This window comes from Rattus rattus, chromosome 4 (genome assembly GCF_011064425.1).
Source record: "Rattus rattus isolate New Zealand chromosome 4, Rrattus_CSIRO_v1, whole genome shotgun sequence".
Classification (NCBI taxonomy): Eukaryota; Metazoa; Chordata; class Mammalia; order Rodentia; family Muridae; genus Rattus; species Rattus rattus.
The window spans coordinates 102,068,896-102,084,037 of NC_046157.1; the positions used below are offsets into that span (position 1 = coordinate 102,068,896).

A 15,142-nucleotide genomic window follows, 5' to 3' on the forward strand; every position below is an offset into this window, starting at 1 on the left:
ATTTCTGTACCAATCAAGTGTGTTTCTTATATATAATATATATTATTTAGTTTAGAAACTAGTTGATCATTTAAATTTCACTAGCCTTTTGACATTGTACTGTCTTAAGTATTAGCTATGGAATCTCACAGTTAGTTTTAGAAGAATGACAGACTATTTGAATCTGCCTATTATTTTAAGTCTAAGTTGAAGGGAATCTGCTGCCTTTCAGAGTTTACAAATGAAACCTCTGGGGATACATAGCTATGTAAATATTGTAAATTTTCTTGGTGCCACCAAGTGGGGGAAATGTTGAATGAAGATCTTTCCATATAAAATACAGCCAGTGGTATGCTTAGTGATACACTTATTGGGGAAACAACAAAATGTCCTATAAGGGTCTCATAAATTATAAGTATTTATTCCCCTGCTCTGTGTACATTTGCTATAGATTAGTTTTTAGTGCCCTTAGTCATTATATATTAGTTATTATATGTGTAGCAATAAATGTAGTATAATACTTTCTTTTATGCCATTGAGAATGAATAATGTACCATGTCTGGAACCTGCTTTGAAGCTGCTGACAACACCATTGTGTGAATTTTCATTGCTTTGTTGCTCTTTGTCTTCCCACTTGAAAGGCAATACTTAAGGAGAAAAGTGTACACCTCCATACACCTAGGTAGAAATTGTGGAACAGCTTCTAAGTGAGGCTCTCCCTTGTAGGAACACAGAAGCCTCTACTGTTGCTCTGCAAACAGCTGCCCAGTTTTGTTTATCGTCCTGGTGAATGTTTGCCTTACTCTTTGTGCTTCTCTGTTCTCCTCTGTGGTCCATGCTGATTGTTTGTCTCTGTTCCGTGCCCTAAGTCTATCTTAGATATGCGCATGGCAGGTACGATCAGTATTTTATACCTGCAATGCGTGTACCTCCATGGAGGTGACAGCTCAGAAACTGTGTTTGTGATTTTGCAGTGCTTCTGTGTCCTGACCTCTGCTCTGTCGTCTGCTCTGTCGTCGTCAGCGTCAGGATGGTCCGACTTCCCTTGATGTCAAATATGAGAAAATGTTTGTCCTTATGAGGAAGGCTGGAGTGCTTGTGCAGGGAATTGATTCACTGGTTGTAACAGTGTGTGTGTCCGTGAATTAGAGGTTTACAAACGCACGGGGAATGTTTGTTCAATCTCCAGTGCTTGCTGTTGAGCCTTAGCGAAAACCAAAGATTTTTGAGTTGGAAACATCATTCTAAGTAAGGGAGTAACACAGAAAAGTTTCCATTGTAAAATCGTCAGTGAAGTAAGATGGAAAAACGTTTGAACTTTATACATAATGTTTTGAAACATTTTGGTTGGAGATTTGTTCTTGGAAGCAAAACAAAACAGCAACAAAAATTGTAGGCAATTAGGGCTAACCTAGAAGCGTTTAAAACTTACTCGTTAGAGCTGCCGGTTTCCTAGAAATCCACTGGAGGGCAGTAGTAAGCAATAAAAGCCGTTTTATACATTTTTCCCCTCCCTAAAGTATCAAGTTAAATTCAAAAGATTATTTAGAAACCTTAATACTTTAAAATGTTTGTTTCAAGCTTATTAAAACCTAAACATTATAGTTAATTTTCTTGATAACCATTGAAACGTAAACGTGCAATTTAGAAGCAAACCGAAGTCAGCTAAGCAAGCCAGTGGTTATTGTCCTGTACTCACCATCCTCAGGGAGATTTCCAAGACGTGGAGTATCCTGTATCCTCCTAAAACAGGTTGTTACCACAGGACTATTTTTGTTTTCTAACAGACTTTACATGAAGCTACTGAGTAGTTAGTTCACTTGAGCTCTTCTAACAAGTACCTCAGTGTATGTAAGAAAATAACTCCCATGTAAATGAAGAGCTCTCTTGTCCTAAAGGTTTTTTTTTTTATATTATTGCTATTTAATAAACATTTGAGAAGTGTAACATATTTTCACAGTAAAAATTCTAATGTCATTAGATATAGATAGAGCATAGGCAAGATAAGAAACAGTATATACATTGAACCTATAGGCAACATTATGTAAAATAATTAAATAGAATATTTTCTCTAAGAAAAGGAATGAGATAATGTTTCCCACTCTCCCCTTTTTCATGCAATATAGTGTTAGAAGCATTAATTATAACAATTAGAAAAGAAAAATGACTAAAATGACTTAAAAAGGAATGATAGAATTATGACTATGACTATTTTTAATGGTAAATGAGATAATTTTATTTTTAAAGGACTCTAGAGAATTTACTTCAATATTCCCACATAATAAACACAGGATACAAAATTAATATAAAATAAGTACACACACACACACACACACACACACACACACACACACACACACACACACCTTAATTCTATTGTAAGGGCCAAAGTTAACCAGTAAGCCTCACTTGCTCACCGAAAGACACCTTTGTGAAATGTTAGGAGCTAGGGTTCTTTTGAGATAACAAGGCACATTCAGTCTCCTAAACAATTTTGTTTGTCACAACTGCACCTGGTGAGGTTCATCACATGTAGGCAGAAGGTACAGAGGCAGGAAATAAATTAGGATATGCTTAGCCATGACTGCATCTGGTAGAAGATGCATTACCACAGAGACTTGCCTACATGAGCCTTTGAAAAATGTGACTCCTCATTTTCTAGGAACTTCAGAATGGATTTAGCCAGAGTCCATCTTCCTGGACACTAGTTAATTAAGGCTTGCTTCAAATTTCACTCAAAATTGTGGCAGTGGTCATATTCTTTATCAGTGAGTTTAATATTAACCCTATACTTAAAGAAAGAAATAAAAAGGAGGGGAATGAGGAGGCAGTATCAGCAGTATGGAGATACAGGATAGAGACCCAGGGGGCTTGGAGAATATGGAGAAAGCTGATCTGCAGTGGGGTAACAGTAGGAGGATTCTTTAGGAAGTTACAGAGACCTGAGAAGGGGGAGGTTCCCAGGAGTCAAAGTGGGTGATCTTAACCAAGATGTCTAACAGTGGGGACATAAAACATGAAGGGGCCACATTCTGTTCCCAGGCAGGACACTGAAAAGACCATGGGACAGCAAACCTACTCACAAAACTTTTTGGCCTAAAACCTGTCCTGTTTATAAGAAATTCAGGGACAAACATGGAACAGAGACTGAAGGAATGGCCAACCAATAACCAGCTTGGGACCCTATCCCATGGGTAAACACCAATTTCTAACACTATTAAGGATACTCTCTTTTGCTTGCAAAAATGTAGGATAGCATAACTATCCTCTGAGAAGCTCTACCCTGCATCTGACTGAGACCTCAGAAGGTAAACACGCACATTAATGATAGCATATAATATTTTAGGAGCCTCTAGTAAAACTCAAAGAAGCAGCGTAAAAGTGAGCTTCTCATACTTATTAGCTGAAGCATTACTCTGGGAATGAACACTGTCATCTCAGATTGGAAAATTAAATTTAAAGTACGTATGTATATTTGGAAACTGACACATATATACTCTAGGTATATTGATAATTAATAATATGATTTCTTATAGCCTGACTTATTTCATTCCTCTCCATCCTTTGTTGTTAGACTTCTGTTCCCATCCCTGATTAGAGACTTGCCTATTTTCCAAGGCTCCCCTTCAGAAAATTTTTACCTTGCCCTTTCCCTCTTTTTTGCTCCCTCACACCCTTAACCTGGTTCTGTTTCATTTTTACTCCTCTAGTTTCTGCAGTTACTCTATGATATGTACTCATACCTGAAGATTTGTAGGTAGCAGCCTCAGATGAGCATGAAAAAATGATATTTCTCATTCTTGCTCTTAGCTACCTCACTCAGTATGATCTTTTCTAGTTCCATCCATTTACTTTCAATGTTCATGATTTCATTATTTTATAGATGAATGGTAAATACTCCATTTTGCATATGTACCACATTTTCATTATCCATCCATCAGTTGAGAGGCATTTTGGTTGTTTCCATTTCCTTGCTATAGTGAATAGAGCAGTAATAGTTCTTAAAATGACTACTTATGTTCCAAAAGGAAATGGTCATGCCACATTACCCTTATTTGATGAGAATAAAATTTTGTATATCAGATTCCAAAGAGTCTACCAGGACACTTATAAGTGCTCTAAGAAAGTGTTCTTGTTCTAATCTCTTTCGGTAAAGTAGCAGAATATGTATAATTAACTAACTTACAAAAGCTAGTAGTCTTTCTATATGGAATGGACAAGAATACTGATAAAATAGTCAAGGAAAATAATTTTCCACAATAGACTAATACTCTCGGAAAAACTCCAGCTAAGCAATAGGCAAATAAGAATTAAAACACAAAAGAAAAAAAAAGCATTTAAAACATTGGAAAGGGAAACTGAGGATGTTAAAAGATCCAAAGATCTCCCTTGATTATGGAATTAATAATGTGAAAATGATCATCATATCCAAAGCAGTCTACAGATATATTGTAATAACCATCAAAAGTCGATACAATTTTTAAAACAAATCAACAAAAATGATTTACAAATTTTATATGAATATACAAAAATATCTGTGAATAGATAAAATAATCTGAACAATAAAATATGAGATAGTGGAATCACTATTTCAGATATCCAATTGCACTGTAGCACTGGAGAAATAAAAATAAGATTTTAGCATAAATACAGATATATTAATCAGTAAATAAAAACTTAATGTTGACATAATTCCACACAGCTACAGACACCAGGGACGTTAAAAGGAAACCAAAAATGCACACTGATGCAAACATCTTTAATGAATGGCATTGATCAATCTGCATAACTATTGGTAGAAACCTGAAACTAGATGCATATCTTTAAATTGCACAAATTCTGCTTTAAAAAAGTTATATTAAACAACTTTTATCCAGAATCTAACAGAGGGGAGAATAAGAAATAGGCTTAAACTTGTTAGCCCAGAAAAGAATTTTCTAAACACAATGTTGATAGTATAGTCCTAAAGGTTTTTAATCAAGTACTCTCTTCACAGGCAAATCATCAGCTTAGGAAATGTCCATAGAATAAGGACAGAAAGAAAAGAATTGGGCCCTGATCTGAACACATCAAACAGTCTCCGCTCTTGTGACTCCACATAGCCTAGAAGCCTGATTAGCCAAGGCTGGCAGGCCAATAATGTTAACAACACAGTGTTATTTATTATAAGCAAGGCACATTTGCAAATCCAGGGAAGCTTCTCAGACACGGTGTGATTAAGCGGAGACGTGAAGTGCGTTGAAATTTTCTAATGAGGCAGGCAGTCGGTGGCGTTCTGGGGAGGGCACTGCATGTATTAAAGAGTGAACCACCACAGCTTGAAGTGGCTCACTAGAGAGTTTTAAAAAGTGGTGAGCAACTGGAGGAGAGGTGAGGTTAACAAGATGATGGGCATGCAAGATGGCTATAGGAACATTCAGTCAGTCAGCCTGGCCCACAGTAAACAGTTAGTCAGACTTCGTTTGAACTCAGTCTTAAGTGAGGTTCTCAGAAGACATGTGCATACAAACATATATATTTTTTATTTGCACACACACACACACACACACACACACACACTCGGATGGATGAGTGGAACCACTCTGGCTACAGCAGGTGTGGGTACTGTGTACCATTTTTCTCCCTATCTCTTGCATTAATCCTAGAAGTACTTTCCCTGCCTCCTGTCCTGTGAGAGGATTCTGAATGATATCCTCATGACTCGTGGAGAATCCGAAAGCTTATTAATTAGAAGATAGTAGTCTGGTGTGGGCATTGGACAAGATTTTCAGTGCTTTGAATGCTTTGAAGCAGCCTTGAAGATGGATTTGGACTAAGTCAGACAGCAGAAAAGTCAGGAAAATGAGCATACCCTGGGCTTGGACAGCGGACTGAGTCCAAAATATGTCACAGATACTAAAGCAGTAGATTCCCAGGGGAGCAGTACTGGAGTTAACATGTTAAAGAATTCACAGCTTTCCTGTGCAGAATGGGGAAGCCAATCTCATGCCCCTTCCTAGCACTGCCAGGGGAGATTGAGTAAGGTGCTGTGGTTGTGTAATCAGAAGAAATACAAAAAAAGATTTTAGACGACAGGCTTGCATCTAGTCTGTTGCAATCACTAGTTGTCAGCATTTCTTAAGTACTTAGGTTAATGTAATGTGTCTTTGAATAGTAGCTATGTAGCAAATGTCATTGAGTCTTATGTTGATGAGTATAGTAAAAAATATTTGGGAATGGAGTTTAGAACTGAATGGTCTATTTTCGTGTGTGTGTGTGTGTGTGTGTGTACATAAAACTTTAAAAATTAACTATTATTATAAGCTGTATAATGTATGTAGTGTCAAGGTTCCAATCACCCCAGATGGTGAAGATACCAAGACACCAGGTATCTGAAGCTTATGGAATGGTGACTCAGCTGCCTTTGCCCAGCTCTGTTCCACAGATCCAGTGGCAAAGCCTCTGGCAGACATCATCATTCCCATGACCATTATCCTAAGAGAAGTGGGCACAGTGCTCACCCCCTCGTCCATGCCAGTCATCCAGCTGCCGTGGCTTCCAATTCTTGAATCATGTGTGAAAGTTGGTCCTGTCCACCCATCTCCAGGGTCCATTTTGGTCCGTTAGGCCCATCTAGGTGGGCACAGGGCCCTTTCAATAAATTTGGTTGTCTTGAGGCTGGCCAGCTGGGATGTCAGGGCCTTCAAGTCTTCCCCAGCTGTTGCACACGATCAGGTATTTCAGACAGATCTGGGACACACAGACAGGAGTGATAACAGCGCTCTGTCTGTGGCATCTGCCTGGGAACTCCTGGTCTTCAGATGTCCGCACAAGGCCCAGTCTGGGAACTTCTGCACACTCACTCAGTCTGTTTATTTCCAATGTTGGAAATTAATTGTTGAAATGTATTTGAAGATTAATAGAAAGTTTGATTATTTGTGCAAAGAATATTAAATGAATTATATATATATAATTAGTCTCCAAATTAGTCATCAGATATCAGGGGTATATTCTAGAGATTTGTTCTATGTAATTTGAGAAAGTTACAGAAAACAATTTTGCCAGTTTTTGTACTGACTTATACTGTATTAACTTGCTCAGTGTGTAGTTGTAACTTATCACTTTGATGGAGTCTGAATGATTTGTTTTAAACCATAACTGTGCACATGTAACCGGAGGAAGGAGAAGGATTCCGAGGCGATTGAGAGCTCCCTGAGGGCTGCTCACCGACGCTCACGTTCCAGTCATTACTCTGAAGGGATGGCAGTCTGAACCTGAAAACTGTGAATGAGATGTTCGAGTAGCTCAATTAAAACATTTAATGCCATCCCTTCCAGGCGTACGGCATGTCGGCATTACCTTTAAACCTGATAAAGGGCACCAGGAGCACTGCCTATGAACGCCTGGAGAACACGGAGGACATCGAGGAGGTGGAGCAGCACATCCAGACGATTCGAGCAAAGGTAGGCGTCTGCCTCGCCCCTGGCAGTGTGACATCACCTTGCTTCTGTGGTCCTTCGTGGTGCTCCTCTGCCATCGGAAGCCTGGAGCCCTTTACATTGTGAAGTGGTTGGTTCAGTGAGTAAGGGCACTTGCTGTCAAGCCTGATGACTTGATGTCAGTCCCCAAAACTCACGTGGTGAAACAGGATACCTGACTCCCATAAGTTGTCTTCTCCTCCTACACGTGTGTTACAGCATGTGCCAACCCACGCCCCACCGCCCCAGCCCAGATACACAGATGAAAAGAAAACACAGGAGTTACTCAGCCAGCAGAGTGTGCCTACCTGATATTAAAAGTCCTTCTGGTTGTTAAACAAACAGACAAACAAACAAAAAATGTGTGTCTGTCTTATTTGAAGACATGAGAAGAAAAAATTTTATCATGTTTTTAGAAATACATTTACCTCACACATGATTAAATGTAACCTTAAACTGCTCAAAATATACCCAAAATTTGACTCTAACAGAGGCAATGAAACACATTACACATAAATTCAGGGTGACTGAGAACAGCAGAAGTCTTGGTCATAAGCAAGCAGAGGGTTATTTTTAGCTGTAAAAATACCCACAGAAAGTCTCAAACTGCCAGTGTCCTATGCATTCTTAGAAAATAAAAAATTAACACAATTCTCAAAGTATTTGTTGCCCAGAATTTAAACAATGGAAAGGGCAGTTCTTGATTCAGAGTGGAAGACTCCTTGTTTCCTGGGTGGGTCAACACAGAGAAAAGGGCTTTCTCCCTTACCCTTCTTCATTAAGTCCAAGGACCCCAGCCCATGGAGCGGTTCGAGGGTAGTCTGATTTTCCTCAGTTAATTCTGGAGCAGTCCTCGTAGACATTCCCCAAAGTGTGTCTCATCAAGGCTAAGCACGCTTTCCTAGTGCAGTAAATTCACGATGAAATTATTCATCAAGAGTCTAGCCTTGATAAACAGATGCCCGAAGAGATCACTGTAACCCATGACATTCTACCCCCGTGGCTTACTGAAAACTGCAGCCAGTCCATCTTTAAAAGTCGCTGGCATTTGGACAGTTCCAGTGTGGAAATCTTGGAGAAGGGGTAGAGTCTCTTCACTATGACACCCTGTAAAGTAATAAAGTTAGCAGTTTCACCATACAGTGGCATAGAGCAAGCGTTCCCATTATAAAAAGGAAGAACATGGAGATACAAGCACCAAACCTGAAGTTCCATGTTTGGCATCTAGGGCTCCTGGTGGCATCATCTATGACAAGAGCTTGGGATGGCTCTGCTTTTCTGGCTCTGACACTGGTGGAACATGTGGGCTCCTTTGGTTCTGTTTCACTCAGTGTCTACAGCTTTCCCCAGCAGATGTCTCGAGTTTCTGGCACCCTGTGTATCCTGAGGTTTCCATTCCAATTTAGGCTTTCTCCTCCCAGCTTCATGAACGGCCTGCTCAGAAGCTCTTTGCAGAGACATCAGCCCTGCCACATGTCACCTGGCTCTGGGACTTTCTGAACCACGCTGTACGTCTCATAACCTATTCACTGATGCATCATAAATATTCTCAGAACCACCATAATACAATATCTCCTTTCGATGCCAGCTCAAGAGATGGCACAGGCCCTTAAACACGTATACAGTGGCTCTGTGTAGTTTTGTGACAACCTAAAAAAATCACTTTCTTTGGTGGCCACTGCTAAGGCCCCAGGGAACTCTCCTTTCAAGCACTCTCTTTCCAGGTGGATTTGAAAGATCACTTCCTGAAAACCTCAGCAGGTCGAGGCTGGCCTTCCAGCCCCTTTTCTCCACTCAGTGAGAGTCCAGGGCTTCTCTGCAGCGGTTCCAGTCGCAGAAAATCCTCCATCTTGCTCACAGCTTGGAGCTCCGTGTGCTCCTCTGCTCCCCAAACTCTTCAACGTTCTCACCTTTCTGTTCCATATGCTCAGCATATAGCGCCTAGGCTTGAGCAGTAGCCTGGCCACAGCTTGAAGGATATGCTGCCTGCTGGGACATGAGTGGGCCCTGCCAGGTTCCTGTCAGAGTCACTGCTTTCTCTGAAGCCCCTGGAACCCTGCCGCTGCTGTCTAACACTGTGGCCTTCTGAACTCCCATCTTCAGTGGCCCATCAAGATAAGCTATGAAAAAGGTGGTTGGTTTCAGGGGGCCTGGTGCCACCATGAAGACACATTTATAACTGTGAGAGGCTCCTCTGAGAGGTTTTCTGGCTATTATCTTCATTTTGTTCTTTCAAATTGAGGCTACAGTGGCATGTGCTGGAGATTGTGTGTTTTGTACTGTAATAGGAACAGTGCGGACATATTCCTGTCCTTAGTGGTTTTGCATTTTTCAAATAGTAAATATTTGTTCTTTTGCTAAAAGCAGGTGCATTCTTCATCTTCTCCGGGTTTGTTTTATGGGATGCTTTTATGAGCCATTGTGCTCACATATCTTTACCACGTATTAGGAATACCGCAGAAGCAGACCTCAGGCAGGTCCATTTCAACACAGACCTCGCCAGGCTGTCTGTTAAATGGTAGCATCTGTTGTTTGCAATGTGCATTCGCCTGTGAGTGTCCAGCCTTACAAAGGCTGCTGAATCTGCTAAATCTATGAGTAGTCTGTTAGGACTTTAATGATTTGAAAGGAGAAAAGGAAAATCTTGATTTTGTTCTGTTATTTGTAGAGCAAAGATGGCCGACCCTTGTCCGCGAGGGATAGACGTACCTTAAAGCAATGTGAAGAAAGATTAAGAACACTTAGGAAAAGAGAACGGCACTTAGAATTCATTGAAAACAGCTGGTGGACAAAATTCTGTGGTGCCCTGCGCCCCCTGAAGGTAAATGGAGTTTTATAAAATGGTTCTGTCAAATCTTTTGCAAGCCCTTCTGTAGCCCCTCTCGGAGAGGTGAGTTTCCCAGGGCAGCATTCAGCACTCAAAGGCATGGGCTTTGGAGCTGAAATGACCGCGGCTGAGTCCCAGCTCGTGATTGGTAGTTTGAGCAAAGCATGTAACCATCAGAGAGCCACTCACTCCTTCCTGTATGGTGTGGCCTTAGGACATGCAAGGGAAGGGAAAGTAACCCAAGACACTCAGAACATACCCTGCAGGTCTGTGCTCCTGCTGTACACGGGAGACCGTGGTCGTATGTCAGGACTCAGAAACCCTGCCCCCAAGTGGCCGCTTGGCTTGTGAGATGAGAGTGTAGAAGAACATACCGCTTTGTTTATGAACTGGAAACCAATACTTTCTCCACTTTACAGTCTGTTGTTTGCCAGCCTTCTAGGCTTGCTGTGTTGGCACTTGAATTTGGTACCAGAATTTCAGTACCAAGGTCCGTGATGGCAACTCCGACTGAAAAGTAACGGACAGCATTCGCTACAGAACCAGCTTTATCTGTCCTGCATCTGGGGAGCTTTCAGATGTCAGCCGTCAGTAGACAGTGACGTTCAGGCTGTGATTGAGGCTGCACATTGCATAGGTTGACTGGAAGGGGTTAGTCAGGTAGCAAACAGGTTGGACTAAGCCTCAAGATAAATGATTCAGATTGTGTCACGTGACATATGCCCTGTCTCAAACACAAAGTAGAATGACGCTTCAGAGAATGGCATAAAAGATGGGTTGGCTAGGAAGCGCAAGGCCCTGGGTTCGGCCCCCAGCTCCGAAAAAAAAAAAGAACAAAAAAAAAAAAAAAAAAAAAGATGGGTTGGACAGGTGGAGTCTTGTTATTACTCTATCTACTACATTAGCATATTTTGACATTTAAAAGATAAGAGTATATTGTCCATTAGATCAGTTAATTTTTCTAAGTGGTGAGCTTTATAAGCATCTCTCAGAATGAACTGTCTGGTCCTTTTCCCCAAGGTGACTGATTGCATCATACCAAAAATCTTAACTTTACTGCTAAATTCTTGTCATATCTAATGAATACTTATAAGAACTCAATCTGTCATCAGCTGCTTTTGTTTAAGCATGTGTTATTTCCCTGAACATATGCTTAAAAGAATTTGTAAATCAATTTGGTTAAGTGTACAGATTGATTTTGCCATACAACTATGTGGATATGTAGAACATCCACAAATGTCTCTAAATGCACTTTGTCCCCTGCTCCCAGTAGCCCAGATCATACTTTGGTTTAAACTTTCAAGAATTTCATGAAATAGAAACATGCCTACCTTGCCACAGCACAGTGTTACATGTTTTTCTTTAAAGATATTTTTATTTATGTTCGCCTGTTTCATATGAACGTATGCCCACGGTTGTAGAAGCGCTCCTAGAGACCGGAGGAGGCTCGTGTATCTACTGGAGTGGGGATTACCGGTGCTGTGATCCACCTTTCCAGCCCCCAGCAGGGTTTTTATATCCCTCCATGTTGCTTCATTTTGTGTGCTTTATCCTGCCTTACTGCTAAGTAGTATTCTGATGTTTGTAAATCACAATTTGCGTACTGTGGTTATTTCCATTGTGAGACTAAGTCTTTGTGCAAGTAGGAGCTTTCATTCATTTTTTTTCTTAATTTCGTGCATTAGAGATGTTTGGTCTAATGTTTAGTGCCCAGCTTTGTGAGAAGCTGCCCAAGGCTTTTCTTTTTTTTTTTCCTTTTACAATGGCTACACTGGTTTTATTCATTTAATAGTGAGATATCAGTTGTTCCTGTCCCTGCCCCTCTTACGTAGTATTTCTGAGAACTGCTCTGCTAAGCGATGGTAACTGCTCACATTTAGTTTCGTCCCATTCATCTGCTGGGTTATGATAGTATTTTATATGGCTGCTGTCTGTAGGTCTTCTACAAACTGCGCATAGAAATCTTTGGATCATCATCCAAATCAGAGTTTTCTCCTTAAATAGGTGTTTGATATATTGTATTATGGCAGGAGATGTCTTAGTACATATTACAGTGTCTAATCATCAACTGGGATTTTTCTAATACATTAGCTAAGCGTTCTGTATCAAGAGCTTTGTCAAATATATTCATTGCTAATATCACATTGCAATTTGTGCTTTTTTATTTTAACATTATTATTCAAACAAATGCTGCTTATATTTTTGTGAAGTCCAATTTATTTATTTCCTATTCATGCTATGTTTCTAGAAATCTTTGTCTTTCCTAAGGTAGTTGTCTCCTATATTCTCAGGAGTTTTGGTTTACCTCACGTTCAGGATTGTGGTCTGTGTTGAGTTAATTTTGTGACTTAAGTTTATTTTTATCTTGGTACCCATCTGCTCCAGCACGCTTTGTCCTTCCTCCTTGAACCTGGACAGCTCCCTGGCTGTCATGGAATACCTGCCCAGTGTTTCCCAGCTCAGCCCCTCGGCCCACGGGCCTGTGTGCCCCTGTGCTGAAGCTTCATTGCATGAGCGCTGCAGTCAGTCATGAAGTCAGGCAGAAGTCCTTTCAACTTTCTCGCCCTTGTTCAGTGTTATCTTCATTGTGACAGATCATTCCCATCTAGAGTTCAGAATCAGTTCATAATTCTGTTAAACACCTGTTGAAATGTCTACTAGGGTTAGTCTGGATTTAAAAGGTCTATAAGTAATTTGGGGGGAACTCTTGTTTTAATATTATTGAGTTTTCTAGTTTGGGAACTGTTTATCTAATCTTATATTTCTGTCAGTGTTTGTTATAGTCACTATACTAGCTTAAAAACATCTTGAAAAATTGCTTCCACATCCTTTTATATTCTGATGAAAATTATATTATGGATTTCAATTTTCAATGTTTATTACTCATCTGTAAAATGTAAGAATTTACCTTCTTCTTACAACCTGGCTGGCCTGTCAGTTCTTATAGCTTTATTGTCGATTACTTAGAAAATTTTTCTTATTGGTTGTATTAGTTACTAAAAACCAGCTTTCCTTATCGCCTTCTACTGTGAGGACTGTGGTTTGGACAAGTGTCCCCCGTAGATTATTATTAAAGGCTTAGTGTCCGACTCTGGGACTTCTGGGAGATTAGGATACCTTTCAAAATGAGAAGCAGTCTTGCCGTCAGGAGTGTGCCTCATGGGGGAGCTTAGGACCCAGCAGTGTGGACTCCCTACCTGCTATGAGGTGAGCCGCTTATTTCATTGCGTGCCTGTGATACATTGCCTTGCTACTCCAAAGCACAAGGCCAGCTGACCGTGAACCAAGAGTCTGAGTAAAACTAAGTCAAAGTAAGCCATTCTGTCTTAAGAGCTGATCACTCCAAGTATTGTGTTATGATGATCAACAATAGACTGAAGTGGTGGTGACCAAAGGATTGCCAGTCATTAGCTTTTCCCTGTTTCAGGTTTCCTGCCCGAGACCTCTTTACAGTTGACTTGACATTTATTCCTATTTGTTATATAAATGCATCATTCCTGAATAGTAATCGGAATTCTTACCGATATTCTGCTCGTTACCTAGAAGTAAGAAAGGCTTGCCTGAAGGAAATCCCTGAGGGATAGACTGATTTTTAAATAATTTAATATAAATGCAAGGAAAGAGATACTTCCTTTTTTCTTTAAATGAGATGTGAAAGTCATTAATTATCCCTTTGGTGTTTTGTCTGTAGTTGATGTAATTCGGAAGTAGAAAACTGCCTTTTGCTTAGTTTTCTTAAGCATTAAGCATCAACGTTAGCCTTGATGAAGGCTGTATAGGTTGAGTCACCCATCGGTAATGCAGAGGCATTTTCTGTCCTCCCCTCCCCTCCCCGCCAAACATCGCCTTTTGTCCCATGAAGAAGCCTGTTGACCTTGTGATTTTGCATACCCACCCTCTCCCTGGATGTGTGAACCCCATTTAAAGTGTGATGACCCGGAGCACAGGCCGCAGTCAGTTAGCGCTGGATTCTGTCCTTGCTCTGCTTCCTATGAGCTATGCGACAGCTTGTTCCTTCCTCATCCTCAACCTGTTTCTTTCTCTTTAAAATGACGTCACACACTTAGTTTGCTATGAGAATTAAATGAAGTGATTTATGCTGTGCCCCATTGTTTCTGATGCTTTTGTTTGTAGATACAAGCTTTTCAACTGCTGAAATACAGCAGTGAACCAGACGACTGCTATGTTGAGACAAATTTAAAAAGTAAGCACTTATTTCCAATAAGTTAGAGGCTCCTTTAGCCAGAATCGATGTATAGTAAACAACAGTTTTCTAACTTTCCATTGTTTATCAATACTTGGAAAAACACTTTTCTAGAGGAGCAGGGACCACTCTTAAAGCTCTAACAAATTCACTGGCCTGAGTAGCCTTGCTCCCTTTGTTTAAAAATTATTTGAGGGGTTGGGGATTTAGCTCAGTGGTAGAGCGCTTGCCTAGCAAATGCAAGGCCCTGGGTTCGGTCCCCAACTCCGAAAAAAAAAGAAAAAGAAAAAAAAATTATTTGAGGTTTCTTGGTATTTCTGTACAGTGTTGCTGGTGACCTCATGCATTTTAATGCTCACTTGTGCCTGCTTTCTGTGCTATAAAGCTTGCTATCTTAAGTGTGTGTCCAGCCATTAAGCAATCCATCGTTCTGCACAGTGTCACCTCTACTCGTTCCCCATCTTACTGCCCCAAACCATCTGCCCATTAATGTAGTTCCATTTCTTCATGACTGCTATTCTAATTCTTCTTTCTCTTAGACTTTACCTATTCAAGTACATAAAGCTAAAAGTATAAGAAATGTGTTATATATACAACTGTCCATCAATAAGACATCATTAATGCTTACTATATCAGTAATATCAACAAATGTGAATAGACCCAACCCACTATTGG

The 15,142-nt window shown here is 40.3% G+C and overlaps 1 protein-coding gene across 1 annotated transcript in view; it reads left to right on the forward strand.

Moving 5' to 3' along the window:
• Positions 1-15,142, forward strand: part of Lmbrd1 (LMBR1 domain containing 1) — an 82,716-nt gene that overhangs the window by 38,563 nt on the left and 29,011 nt on the right. Inside the window, exons 8-9 of the mRNA XM_032900876.1 lie at positions 7,296-7,421; positions 10,105-10,257. Of these exons, the coding sequence (XP_032756767.1) occupies positions 7,296-7,421; positions 10,105-10,257 (279 nt within the window). The remainder of the gene's footprint in view (positions 1-7,295; positions 7,422-10,104; positions 10,258-15,142) is intronic.